Genomic DNA, 13,800 nt, shown 5'->3' with positions numbered 1-13,800 from the left:
GTGGCTCAGTCATTAAGCGCCTGCCTTCGGCTCAGGTCATGGTCCCGGGGTCCTGGGATTGAACCCCGTGTCGGGCTCCCTGCTCCTCGGGAAGACTGCTTCTCCCTCTCCCACTCCCCCTGCTTGTGCTCCCTCTCTCACTGTGTCTCTCTCTGTCAAATAAATAAGTAAAATCTTAAAAAAAAAGAACTACCGTCAACATGGTATGGGCTGGAGGTGGGAAATTATAACAGTCAAAACAATAACAACAGCATACGTTAGAAATATGATCGACCTCCCCTGAGTGTTCACTTACAAGTAGCAAGCACTGGGTCATGTAGTAGTTACAACAATCAGATACAACAGGTATTCTCCTTAATCCCCTTTCTGCAGATGAAGAAGCTCAGCAGAATAAGACTTGCCCCGGTCATACACCAGGCAAGCGCAGAGGGGGACCTTGACTTCAGGACTGCCTGACTTCACTGCCTGTCCATGGTCTGAATCACTACTCTGTTGACTCTCAGATGCGAATCTGTATAGATTTCAGGGAGGAAGATGCTTTTGAACCGAGTATCGGAGGGAGAGGAGGGTGTGAATACAGTTAACCCTTGAGCAACACGGGTTTGAACTGCTCAGGTCCACTTATATGCGGACTTTTTTTTTTTTTTACAGTCCTATAAAAACTTTTACAGGACAGCACTTACAGTTTTCTTAATAACATTTTCTTTTGCTTAGCTTACTTTATTGTAAGAATACAGCATGTCATACACATACCATACAAAATATGTGTTAATTGACTGCTTGTGTTATCGGCAAGGCTTCTGGTCAATGGTAGGCTATTACTGGTTAAGTTTTGGGGTAGTCAAAAGCTTTATGTGGAGGGGCTCCTGGGTGACTCAGGCAGTTAACTGTCCGACTTGATTTTGGCTCAGGTCCTGATCTCAGGATCCTGGGATGGAGCCCTGTGTAGGGCTCCGTGCTCAGTGGAGGATCTGCATGAGGATTCTTTCCCTCTGCCCCTCCCCCCACTCCCTCTCTACTCCCTCCCTCTCAAATAAATAAATCTTTTTAAAAAAAGTTATATGTGGATATCAACTTCAGGAGGATGGGGGCCAGCTCCCCTGACCCCTGAGTTATTTAAGGGTCAACTGTATATCAGTAGAAAAGGACATGTAGACACAGTAAATAAATATGAGCTGAAGCGTGTGTAATTACAACAATAGTTTTCACCACGCTGGGCATTTTACAAATGCTACTTTCATTTAATTTTTACAACATCCTGTCCATGCAGATAGAAATGATCACCGCTGTTTTATAGATCCGGAAACTAAGACTTCAGAATGTTCATCTTTATGCCAGTCCCCACTTCTGGTAAACTGCAAAACTAGGACTCGGACCAAAGCCAGTCTGGTTCCCAAACCCATGCTCTTTATTACCTTGCTGTGCAAGAGCCCAGGTTAGGGCCCCAGACCAGCAGACAAATGAAGGATAAAGGTGAGGAATTAGTATGAGGGGAAGGTTTAGACCCACACTGTAGTAGGTCTTATATGCCAAGCTGAGAAGGTTGTACATTGTAAAGAAGGAAGGGAAAGACATCAAAACAATTTTTTGGGTTTTTTTCCTACTTTATTTCTTCTCAACAAAAAAGCTTGATGCTAGAAACCGTGCTTTAGGATATCTAACATGTGGGGCGCCTGGGTGACTCAGTCTGTTAAGACTGCATCTAGAGTAAAGCTCAGGTCTTGATCTCAGGGTTGTGAGTTCTAGCCCTGTGTTGCGCTCCACACTGGGCATGGAGCTTTACTTTACTTTTTTTATTTTTATTTTTTTTTATGGAGCCTACTTTTAAAAAAAAAGGATATTTAACCTGGTAGCAGGTGAAAGATGAAAGGATTTACTAGGTTGGGAGTGGCAGGATTAGAAAAGGAGTCAATTTAGCGGGCAGTTCACAGGGAAATGCCCCAAGTGGGGTGTCGTTCAGAGCAAGGGTCCACTAACGTGTCCAATCTGGGTCCCAGGGATCCTGGGTATGTCATTAACATGGGAAAGGAGGCATGGAAGAGGAGCATCTCTTGGCAAGAGGATTCAAGTTTTAGCAGTAGGACTTCACAGTGGACATGTTTAGCCAGCAGTTGGGACAGTCGATCTGGGGCTCAGGTACCGATTTGGGGCTATTCAGGGCAATCAGGTATCAGGACTAAGCCTGACTCCTAATCTGAGGACCTTGCACTGGGCACATCTTCACGATGTGGTTGATTTTCTCATTGTTCCAAACGATCTGCTTTCTCCTCTGTAAGAGGAGAACATATCCATACCCTTTGCCGTGGGACCCAAGGGGCCCCTTGTAGGCAGTTCACGACCCCACTGCTTGCATAGTGCCCAAGGCTGGTGAAATGTGAGTAGGAGCAACAAGCTTTCAGGGGCAACTCTAGTAGGATTGTACCATTCCACTTGGATTTTCTCTTGGTCCTCGGCCCAGTTCCATGGGAAGGGCATAGATCACAGAAGGGCCGCCCCTTCAAGCTGGATTCCAGGGCATGGAGCCCCATGGAGCAGACTGAGCTGACTCAAGCAGCAAACAAGCCACAGCCACTGGCATGCAAAGTGCATGAGAAATAAACGTTTGTTGAAGTCGGCCTCTGAGACTGAGGTTGTTTGTTACACAGCATGACCTGGAGAAAGCTAGCTAAAATCCACCTCTTGGGGCACCTGGGTGGCTCAGTCGGTAAGCCTCTGCCTTCGGCTCAGGTCATGATCTCAGGGTCCTGGGATCGAGCCCTGCATCGGGCTCCCTGCTCGGCGGGGAGTCTGCTTCTCCCTTTCTCTCTGCCCCACCCCTCCCCCTGCTCATTCTCTCTCTCACTCTCTCTGTCTCAGATAAATAAAATAAAATCTTAAAAAATAAAATAAAATCCACCTCTCGTCCAGCACTGCACCCTAGCACCCCACAAGGGGCATAACACCCCCTAGATCTATGGTTCTTATCCTTTTTGAGGTTAGGGAAGGTTTTGAAAATCCAATGATTTTCTGGCCTTTGCCACAGAAAAATGAACATAAAAACTTCATTCTAACTTTACAATTCATAGAACCACTGAAGCCTGACCATGAATCACTGGGAATCCAGAAACCCAGTGATTTTTTTCCCTCTGCCTTTTTGGGACAGTCAGAGAATACAAAAGTACATTATAAAAAAGTAACCTCCCCCACATTAAGATCCCTGCCGCAAGGCGGTGCCTCTGAAGCTTTAATGTGCTATCAGATCACCTGGGATCTTGTTAAAATGAAGTAGGTTCTAAGGTTCTGCACTTCTACCAAGCTTCTAGGTGTGGCCCCCGGTACTGGTCCCAGGACCAGCTGCTAAGCAGCAAAGCCTGAGAGAAAGGATCCTAAAATAGATCAATTATTGCCGGTATTATCCAGGAGAAGAAAGAGCCGTACCCCCACCACCCTGCAAGAGAAAAAATTCTAATCCTATCTACCCTTACCTATGGCTGACTCAAATACGACCTTGTTACCCTGTGCATCCAGAGTAAAAAGAGACCCCACTCTTTTTAGTCTGTGCATGGCAGGAAGCAAAACTTGGGGCCCTGACACAGAAGTAAATCCTCCCCCACCCCACCCAGACACCTGCTCTTACTTTTCTCCCTTTCTCGCTGTCCGGAAGGTAGCAGTGTCGTGGGAAGCCACGGGCGCTGAAACTCTTCCCAGGATTCGGGTGTTCTGGCCCCTGAAAGCAGAAAGAAAGACAGCGAAGGGCAGTGTTCAAAATATTTTTAACAAAGCGGTGCAGACCGTGACTAATTCAAATAATGATGACAATAATAAGGGTCGTAGTGTCTAGACAGAGAACAGATCCCAAAGCCGTGACAGTAGCAGCTTCACCTGGGTTTGGACCCAGAGCTGCCGCCTCCCAGAGGTGTTGGCTGGAGCCCTCTCTTGGGGTGTGGATGCCCCAGCTGTTAAATAGGGAGAATATGAATGTTAAGTGCGCTTGGCCCCAGAGCATTGTAAGAACTCGGTAAATGTTCATCATCATCATCCAACAGCTATGCCGGCTCTTCTGTTTTACAAAAGAGGAAAACTTGCAGCCTAGAGAGGTTACTGGGCTTCTCCAATGGCTTTGCCAAAACTTAAGTCCAGGTTTCCTGGGGCACACTGAACGGTTTGCCTCCAAACTACTCAGAATCACAAAAGTGCCTCTGAGCCAGGGGCCGTGTGATCACCTTCTTTATCCATTCATCCACTGGTGGACACTTAGGTTTCTTCCCTCTCTTGGCTATTGTGAATAATGTGGCAGTGAGCGTGGGGTGCACCAATACCCCAATTAGGCAAGCAGTCTCGGGCCGCTGGGTGGGAAAGAAACTGAAGCAGACTTCAGCCAGAAGCCAGGCTTGGTAATCAGGGTCCAGAATGTGTCCACAGGCCCCCTGAGCAGCTCATGAAAAGGGCGGGATTTTCTCCCAGTACCACTGCACACACTTCCCCCAACCCGTCCCCGCCCACACACAAAGGTCTGCCTGTAATTTCTGAGCATCTCTGACCCGTGAGGGTCTGTGGAAGCCCTTGAAAAATCCCTTCTAGATGAAACCAATAGAATAATGATAATTCCATGCAGCTCCTGGCACAAGACCTCACACAAATGGTAAATGAGTTCTGGCTGAAAAAAATGAGTGAACGAGTGAATGAATGCATGAATGCCAAGATTGCCAGAAAACACAGACTTTTGGGGTTTTTTTTGCTTTTTTGTTTCATAATGGATGGTGGTTCCAAATTGATGTTAAAATCCTGTGGTTTAAGAAAATTTTTAATAGCGCGGTAGGTCATCTATCATTTGGCAAACTGAACAGCGTTGAGTGCGATATCGGCAAAGGGAAAGGTCCCTGTGGGCTGAGAGCCGCAACACCGTCTTCTTGGAGATGCTTGGAGATGCGGGACCTGACAGCCCTGAATTCTGCATTCATGCGAAATCACTCCACATTTACAACACGCTCACGGCCACGGCTGTTTGTCGGCCAGGCTGCCCGACGGAAGGGCCGATTCCCACCACGGCTCTGCCCGCGCCTCGCCCGCCTGGGACGTGCGCGGGGTGCAGCCAACCCAGACGCCCGCCTGGCACCGACCCAGCAGGGCTGCCTGCTCCCGGCCTGTCACTAAGCGGAACAGTCACAACTCTGCCTCCCTGGATCAGAGTTTCTCCTCCAGGGACTCATTCTCTGAAGGCGGAGCTCCTAGTTCTCGACTCCTCACGGGAGCCCAAGCCCGTGCAGTGTCTGGGAGTCTCTGGGGACAGGGACAGACGTGGCCCTCGTGTCCTGCTGCGGACGTTCAGGGTGGGTCTACGGAGCGGCTGTCCTGACCGCAGAGAGAGGCATTTCCCTTGACACAGGCCTGAGGCCCCTCTACCCCCTAGTGCCACCTCTCCGTTCTTCAGTCCCGGAGGCTGGGAAAAGAGCCTCCTGCAAAAGAGTTGCCCTGTCCCGATCCTCGCCCACTTCAGTCTGTCCTACTTGCCACCACGGGGCCGTCAGCTGTTTCTTCCGACTCCCATGTTGTCAGTCGTGTCGCTACCATCCAAACTGGATGCCTCCAGTCATTGCAGAAGTCTCAGCGGCCCCTGCATCCAACCGTATCTCGCTCTCCCTTGTCCCCAGCGCCTCCCGCGTTCGGGCCCCATGACCCAGAGTGGTCTCCTAACTGGCCTATCAGGTCATCACCCCTCATTCTTCTGCCCGGCAGACCTTCCTGAACCGCATTCCCAATGCACAACTTTCCATGATGCTAGTCTTGCCCAGCAGCCTCTCAGTGCTCCCCAGCCTGGCAGGGGAAGTTGTAGCCCCCCACATGTCGGCATCCTCCCATGGCCTGGCCACGGTCCTCCTTCCCCGCCTAGTCTTCTCCACCCTTCATGCGCCCTCCTCCCATCCCCACCCTTGCAAGTCATAAATCCCAAAGTAAACTCTTCCAACACCCCCATTTCCTCCCCGCTACAACTCCGCTGTGTCCTCCCACTACAAATCTCTCCATTTCTTCATGGTTCTCCAAGCTCTACTACCGTGTGCCCTGCACCAGAAAGTCTCCTCCGACCCTCCCAGATAGACAGACATAAGCCCTCTTCCTCACCCTGAGAAGTAGCATACTCCAATAAGGCCAGGGACCAGGCACTAGCACCTCAGCACTGTGCCCAATACCACAATGTGCACATACAAATGTCATCTCCTAGCCTTCCAAACCCTCTGCACAGGAGGTTCCCAGCTATACAGATAAAGAAACCGAGCTCAGAAAGGTCAAGGGGTCGTCCAAAGTCCCAGCCAATAAGGAATCAACCAGCAGTCAGAACCCAGGTCTGCCAGACTTTGAGGACCCTGTGTGGCCTCCCACAGCATTCATCAATGGTGCACACCGTGTTTTGCTCTATAGTTTTGTGATGTGTATTTATTTTTCCTGACTGGCTGGTAAGTCCCTCAAGGAAGAACGATGTTTTTTATTCAGTTCTTTTCTTTTACAGACTATCACACACCCCTGTTTTATTTCTTCCACGTGACTTATCACTAGTTGGAAGTCCTTGGTTGCGCATCTGTCTGTGGTCTTCCTCATCCCCCTTGAGTGGGGACATGAGGGGAGCAAGGACTGTCCGTTTTGTTCACCATTGTTTCTCCAGCACCTAGAATGTGCCTGGCCCATAATCCATCTCCCAATATTTGTTAAATAAGAGACAGGGGTGCCTGGGTGGCTCAGTCGGTTAAGCGTCTGCCTTCAGCTCAAGTCATGATCTCGGGGTGCTGGGATCGAGCCCTGTGTGGGGGCTCCCTGCTCAGCGGGAGGTCTGCTTCTCCCTTTCCCTCTATCCTTCCCCCTGCTCATGCTCTCTCTCTCTCTCAATCTCTCTCTCCCAAATAAATAAAGTCTTTTAAAAAAATAAGAGACAAAATGGAAGAAGGCAAGGAGGAGGGAGGAGGGAAGGATAAACTAATAAATATTTGCCCAATAAACGAATCCAGTAAGTACCCTAGATCATTTTGGAAAAGCTTCAATGTGTGATGGAAGGAACACATTTGTATTTACTGGCAGGAATACTGTTCAATTTGTTCCTTAGGACTGCCTTTCAAAGAATCAAAAGAGGAGAGAAATGCCCTTCTCCCAAATCAAAGCCAAGGAACATCTATCAAATATTAAATGCAAATGCCATTTGACAAAGAAACTCTACTTCTGGAAAATTATTCTACAGATACACTCACAGGCATACAAGGTTTTTCACTACAGCATTATTTGTTGTAGTAAAAGATTGGAAACAATCCATATGCCCGTCAAATGGAGACTGTTGAATATAAACTATGGTACATTTACATGATGGATTATCACCCAGAGCTAAGAAGGAACAAGGAAGATATACTGACATGGGAAGATCTACAAACTCTATTGTTAATTGAAAAATGCAGGGCGCAGAACGGTGTGTCTAATATGTCATGTTTTGGGTGCGCATGGGCGGGGCGGAAAGCATCTTCGCTGCGCAGGCAGAGAGAAAGCTGGGGGACACGTAAGAAAGTCAGAACAAGGGCGGAAGGTCAGGGGCAGGGGCTGAGACTGTGTAGATGGGAGAAAGGAAACTTTTCACAGTACAAAATTATCTTAGCCCTCTCGGGCTGCTGTAACCAAATGCCACAGGCAGGGTGGCTTAAACAACACAAGTGTGTTTAACACCGTTCCGGAGGCTGGGAAGTCTAGCGCCAGCAGATCCAGCGTCTAGTGGGCACCCCCTTCCTGGTTCACAGATCCTGTCTTCTCCCTGTGGCCTCGATGAGGCAAGGGGAGGGGGGTCCCTGGGGGCTCTTCTACAAGGGCACCCATCCCATTCGTGGGGGCTCCACCACATAACCTGTTCGGTTTCACGGGTTCCCAGCTGGACAGGAACTTGCACCTGGGGTCTCTCCCACCTCTGATCTACATGGTCTGTAGGCCAGACCTCAGATTTAGACTTTCGAGTTGATGCTGGAATGAGTTAAGACTTTGGGCACTATTGGAATAGAATGCATTTTGCACGAAAGGACAGGAAGCTGATGGGATGCTGTAGACTGAAAGTCTGTGTCCCTCCGAAATTAATGGGTTGAAATCTAACCCCAAGGTGACGGTATTTGGAGGCGGGGCCTTGGCGGGGGGTTGGGGGTGACAAGGTGAACCCTCCTGAATGGGATCAGAAAGGAACCCTCCCTTATGAAAAAGACCCCAGAGAGCTCCTTGGCCCCTCCTGCCATGAGGACACAGCAAAAAGACATCTATGGACTAGGAGACAGGCCCTTACCACACAGTGAATCTGTCAGCACCTTGACCTTGGACTTCCCAGCCTCCAGAACTGCGAGAAATAAATTTCTGTGGTTTAAAAGCCACCCAGTCTGTGGTATTTTGTTACAGCCGCCTGAACAGATTAAGACACACATATTTCCTGCCAACATGTAAACCTAAAAAAAAAAAAAAAAAAAAAATAGCCAGTGGCTGAGAGTGAGCTCACCTGAATGCCGGGAGGGATGCTGTAGATGATCCGGATGGTTTTGCAGTCGGGGTGGCCAGGCAGGGAGTGAGGGATGAGGTGGTACTCCATCTTCCCCGGAGGCTGGGTGCCTGTCTTCACTCCATAAATGGTCTTACAGGTTGGACACTGCAGACTTCCATCCTGAGGGGACAAGGCCGGAACAGCCACATTGGGAATCAGTTTTGGTAACAACCTCCCCACCTAACGCTGGAAGGAAACGAAGATAAAGGGCCAGGGGAACGAAATGCACCCAAATAAGTAAATTCCACAACTCAGCTCCCTGCTAAGGGGCATGTAAGAGAGACCCCACCCTTGAAAGGGAGAGCAGCTCACGGGGGCAGGTTAAATCATTATTTATCCGCTAAGTACCAAATGAGTGGGGCAGACAACAAAGTACCAGGGAGTAGCCATTGCCAAACTGCCAAGCATCACAACCCCTGAGGAGTTCACTAGAAATAAAGATGCCTGGACCCCACCCCAGGACACCGAGTTGGACTGGTTGGGGGTAGGGGGTTACCTACGGAACATAGCGGTTAAGAGTAAGAACTCTGAAGTCAAACCACCTGGATTTGATTCTCAGCTCTGCCATCTACCTGCTGTGTGATCTTGAGCAAATTAATTAACCTCTCTGAGTCTTGTTTTTGTTTTTGTTTGTTTGTTTGTTTGTTTTTTCACAGAACAAGGAAAATAATAGTATCTATCTCACCGGGTTGTTGGAAGGATTAAGTTAGATAACCCACAGGAAGTCTTGCACGCCATGAAGTCGTGTATCTAAATGTTATCCGTGCTCTTATCATCTCTGTGGCGAGTCTAATGTTCGTACAGTTTGCAAACCACTGCTCTGAAAAGACAAAGTGGGTGCCATGTGCCGGAGTAGATGAAGCTGACTTTTAAGAAAATGATCCCTGAAGAAGAGCTGTGAATTGGCTTTGAAGGAGGGAGGATAAGGTCTGCACATGCAGTGAAGGAGGGAATGAGTTGTTAGTTATAGCATTTTAAACCTTACAACAGAGTTTACATCTTGTTTCATTCTGGCCTCACCTGATAGTGGCTGAAAAGGAATATTAGCCTTATTATTACTATTAGTCTTAAAAATGAGTCCCTTTGACAGAGAGGAAAACTGAGGCACATCACAGTTGAAGGCCAGCGCCCCAGCAGGTGTGTGTAAACACCCCAGCTCCGCATTGCACCTTGGGGGCTGTGTTGGGGGGCAGGGCCAGACTCCGGACGGATGCAGAGATATAAGGGGCCCTGGCTTCACAGCGGGGCCCAGCGAGGCGTGAACTGCATGGGTGGGAGGAGCCTTGTTCCCAGGCTTTCCAGAAGAGAGTGGGTGAGAAGGAAGACCTGAGCAGGGAGCAGCGTGTGCAGAAAGGGCTGTGGAATAACAGGGACCGGAGTGCTCCAGGATGTCTGCACCACCTCAGGAGGACAGAGATCCTCTGTGGAGCTATCTGGGGACTTTTCAATGGAAGCTCTATGAATTTAAAAGAATAACTTGTATTCAGGGTGATGGAGAAGGTTCCTTCATGTGATCAATGGATAGGAACCCAAGGCTTGGGGTCAAGAGCCCACGGTCCCGCTCTCTGCTCTGGCCTTAACTTGCTTCATGACCTTGGGGGTGAATCACTTCATTTGTCTCTGGGCCCTTTTGTTCCCTCTTCTGTGCAAAGAAAATTTAAAATGCATGCTTCAAAGTATTAGTGCAAAAAGAATGAAGGACAGTGTCTTGAGACATATTTCTGAAGCACTATGGAAGTAAATACAGAGGTGCTAGATTATTCTTGAAAACAGACACCAAAAATGGAATGAATGTGCTAAAACCCCCTTTAAATCCAAAATAACCTTTTAAAACGCAAAATCCCAAAGAAACCTTTTAACCTAGGGTCAGAAAAGTGAGCACCAGACCAGACAGGCATCATCCATCAGTGACTGAGCTTGAGCTCTCTGAGACGAGAAAGATCCCAAGGTCAGCACTATGGGAACTTAAATCACAGGACTATATAAAGATGAAGGGGGAAAAATTACAGCTATCATATCTAGGAGATATCAAATTGGATAATAATGGTAATAATACCCTGAAAGTAGGTGTTGTTTTATCTCCATTTCCAGATGGAAAATGAAATCTCAGAGAGATTGAAAATCTGGCCCAAGGTCATTCAGTTGCTAAGCCAGGGTTCCAGCTTGGGTCTGCTGCCTCTCTTGCCTCTACTTTTTCCCACAGCAAGAGAAGTCCATAGCACTCTCCGAAAGCCAGACTTTTTTTTGGGAGGGGGGATGAATAAGCAGCTGGCGATACCAGGGAAATCTCAGACTCTGATGCCATCCAAGCTGGGTCTGGAGAAGCAAGTAGGATTTGAATTCATGGAGATAGGGGAGTGACGGTTATTCCCAGGACAGCAAAGAACTTGAGAAGAGTCAGTGGCTTCGTGAAAGTTCGGACAGTGTAAGGAGAGAGTTGTCATCTCAGGAGACTCCCAGATTCCTGGGAACCAGCCTCCTGGAGGAATACCACCCCACCATCAGTGATGGACAAGACAAGCACCACAAACGGCCCTCCCCTCCTCCAACAGGGAGGTTCAAAGGCCTACCAGGAATACTTTGGCAACAGTCCCTAATGCCTCTGAAGGGGCAATCGAGGGTGTTTTGAAATTGTCCAAAGAAAATGAATTGTAGGAGCGCCTGGGTGGCTCAGTCGGTTGGGCATCTGCCTTCAGCTCAGGCCATGATCCCGGGTCCTGGGATCGAGCCCCACGTCGGGCTCCCTGCTCAGTGGGGAGCCTGCTTCTCCCTCTCCCTCTGCCTGCCTCTCTGCCTACTTGTGCTCTCTCTCTATCTCTCTGTCAAATAAATAAATAAAATCTTGAAAACAAAAAAGAAAGAAAATGAATTGTAATGAAAATCACTAGCCCTGGAGAAGGACAAGTAATTAGGGAAATCCATCTACTCTGGTAGTAATGAACACCCCCACGGGCCCATTGTCATGGACCCCCCGCCAAAAAACCCCTCAGGGACTAGAAGTCTATACCTCTCAGACCATCCCACCCAGTGTAGAGACTGGGGGCAGTTGGCTAAGACAGGTTATCATTTTGTGGAGGCCTGATCCTGATCACCGGGGCGCAACCCCAACAGGGCCCAGCGTGGGAGGTGGGCGCCCCACGGGCCGACGCTAACCTTGTTGCCATTGTTGTACATAGCGACCAGGCAGTAAATGTGGTAGATGTGGCCGCATCTGGACAGCTTGCCCACCAGGTCAGGCTTGACTGTTGGCTGCAGGCCCTTGTAGCCCGAGGGGGCCGTGAGGCGCTCCATGCAGATGGTGCAGTCCTGGGGGAGGGGGTACAGAGCAGAGAAGCTGTCAGCTCTCACCTGGCCCGGGAAGCCAGAGCATCTCCACCGTGACTCTTGCATGGTCAGAAGTCAGGCGAACTGTCCCTCCTACTCTTCTAGAAAACTCACAAACCAAGGTAGAGACAGATGTGCCTTTGGGAATCTAAATATAGCTTTACCTCACTTTACACAACGGAACAATTCTTAAAATAATTGCTGGTGGTGGTCCGTGCTTACCTGGGGCTCACCCCCAAAGCTGTAATCTCCTTCAGGGCTATGGGATGATGCACTGTCCTTTCCTGGTGTTCTCCAGTGACTTGGGGAGGAAATAGACTCTTGCCGATAGACCCTTTAAGCTGAACATTTGCAAAGGAATTGCACCTCAAGTGTACCAGACGGGCTGCTACTTAAATAAGTCTATAAGAGGATTTCTCAACCTTGGTGCTACTTGCATTTGGGGTTGGAGAATTCTTCGCTGAGGGGGCTGTCCTGGGCACGGGTGGGTGTTTGGCATCCTTGGCCTGTGCCCACAAGCATTCCCTCTCCCCTCCAGACATGCAAAATCCCTCTGGCTGAGAACCACCGATCTACATCAAACCCATTGACTCTGGTTTCTCTTCAGATCGCATAAATCTTTCGCCTTTTACATCAAACCCATTGAAAAGTCAGTTCATGATATGATAATGTAGCTTATCCTACTGTTGGTCTTAAATTCAGACTGTTAATGGAAAGGTAGCTTAGAATCAATCAGCCCTTTGCTGAACGGGGTGGGTGGGGGGTCAGGGGGTGTCTGCAGCTCCGGACCACCAACCTCGGAGCCCTGTGTCAGCTCTGACCAGCTCTGTACCAGTTAGCACACAGAAAGCTGCTCCCACTGCATCCTGCAGAAAAATCCGGCAGGGGAAGTGCTGGGGGGTGCAAGCCCTGACCTGCTCCCCCTGCGCTCACCTCATCTGGCGGGTGCCGGACTTTCTGCAGATACTTCTTCAACACTTCTTCAGGGGTTTTACCTGTTGGGGGACAGGATGGTTGGTGGGCCACCAAGACAGACATAAGGGATCAAACAGCCTTGTCAAGCGGGGCATGCCAGAGAGGGGAGTTATCAGCCAGGCTCCAAGCAGGAAAGGGGAGGAATTCATTCTGCAATCGGATTTTAGACTCTGAAAGGGAATCAGCAGATGGAGGAGGAGGTGGGAGGTGTTCGTGCCCATCTTTACCTCCTGCAGTCTTCTCCCTGACAAACGCCCCCTCCCCACCCCATACCTATTTTCAACAAACCCGCTTTTTGCCTGAGATAGGCGGAGTGGGTTTCTCTTCCATATAATCAGAGCCTGGGCAATGCCCAAAGCATGTGGTGAGGCGACAGCTGGAGGAACTGTGTAAACTGTTACACGTTAAAAAAAAAAACAACAAGGGGCGCCTGGGTGGCTCAGTTGGTTAAGCGACTGCCTTCGGCTCAGGTCATGATCCTGGAGTCCCGGGATCGAGTCCCACATCGGGCTCCCTGCTCGGCAGGGAGTCTGCTTCTCCCTCTGACCCTCCTCCCTCTCATGCTCTCTCTATCTCATTCTCTCTCTCAAATAAATAAATAAAATCTTTAAAAACAACAACAACAACAACAAAAACCCATGAGGTAGGCTTATCGCTTTCCTTTTACATCGTGCTAAGTACTGTCTCGATCTATAATGTGGTGTCGGGGTGATGTTATTTCCCTGGGAAAGCAGGAAGCGGTGCCCACAGCTTCGGGATGCTGCTTGTCGGCTGAACCTCCTTCAGGGCCTCCTTCCCGCCTGTGCGCAATCCGGCCACTAAGGGGTCAGAATCTGTGCCTACACACTCGCCCCGAAGGACCCCCCTCAGCTCTGCGGCTGCTCTTTCTGGCTGCTGGTACTGGTTGTTAAATGTTTTGACCATCACCCCAAGCCCCCACCCTGCAACCACGTTTTGAAGTTCCAGTGGGATCGCAC

General features: G+C 49.3%; 1 protein-coding gene across 2 annotated transcripts; it reads right to left on the bottom strand.

The window, feature by feature from the left end:
- Positions 1-189: 189 nt before the first annotated feature.
- LOC145718683 (E3 ubiquitin-protein ligase DTX4-like) lies at positions 190-13,336 on the bottom strand. 2 transcript variants are annotated; one of them, XM_081810190.1, is made up of 5 exons: positions 12,782-13,334; positions 11,678-11,830; positions 8,483-8,644; positions 3,617-3,706; positions 190-2,571 (listed from the first exon to the last, which is right to left on the bottom strand). In XM_081810190.1, exons 1-5 carry the CDS (start codon positions 12,884-12,886, stop codon positions 2,479-2,481), a joined length of 603 nt encoding a protein of 200 aa, XP_081666316.1. In that variant the 5' UTR covers positions 12,887-13,334; the 3' UTR covers positions 190-2,478. The 2 variants fall into 2 exon arrangements, with proteins under 2 accessions (XP_081666316.1, XP_081666315.1); XM_081810189.1 differs by having other exon boundaries at positions 190-3,706; positions 12,782-13,336.
- Positions 13,337-13,800: the final 464 nt, after the last annotated feature.

The sequence above is a fragment of the Leptonychotes weddellii genome, unplaced genomic scaffold, assembly GCF_054177405.1.
Source record: "Leptonychotes weddellii isolate Sample4059 unplaced genomic scaffold, ASM5417740v2 HiC_scaffold_1982, whole genome shotgun sequence".
Taxonomy (NCBI): Eukaryota; Metazoa; Chordata; class Mammalia; order Carnivora; family Phocidae; genus Leptonychotes; species Leptonychotes weddellii.
Note: the sequence above shows the minus strand (reverse complement) of the source record. Positions and strands in the feature narration are given on the sequence as shown.

Bases quoted from the DNA above. Each gene is read 5' to 3' on its own strand.
- LOC145718683 (XM_081810189.1), bottom strand. From the start codon at position 12,886: ATGTCTGTCTTGGTGGCCCACCAACCATCCTGTCCCCCAACAGGTAAA. The intron at 11,831-12,781 runs GTGAGCGCAGGG...CCCCTCCCCCAG, and splicing joins TCCGGCACCCGCCAGATGAG to GACTGCACCATCTGCATGGA. The intron at 3,707-8,482 runs GTGAGCTCACTC...TTCTGCTTTCAG, and splicing joins GCATCCCTCCCGGCATTCAG to GGGCCAGAACACCCGAATCC.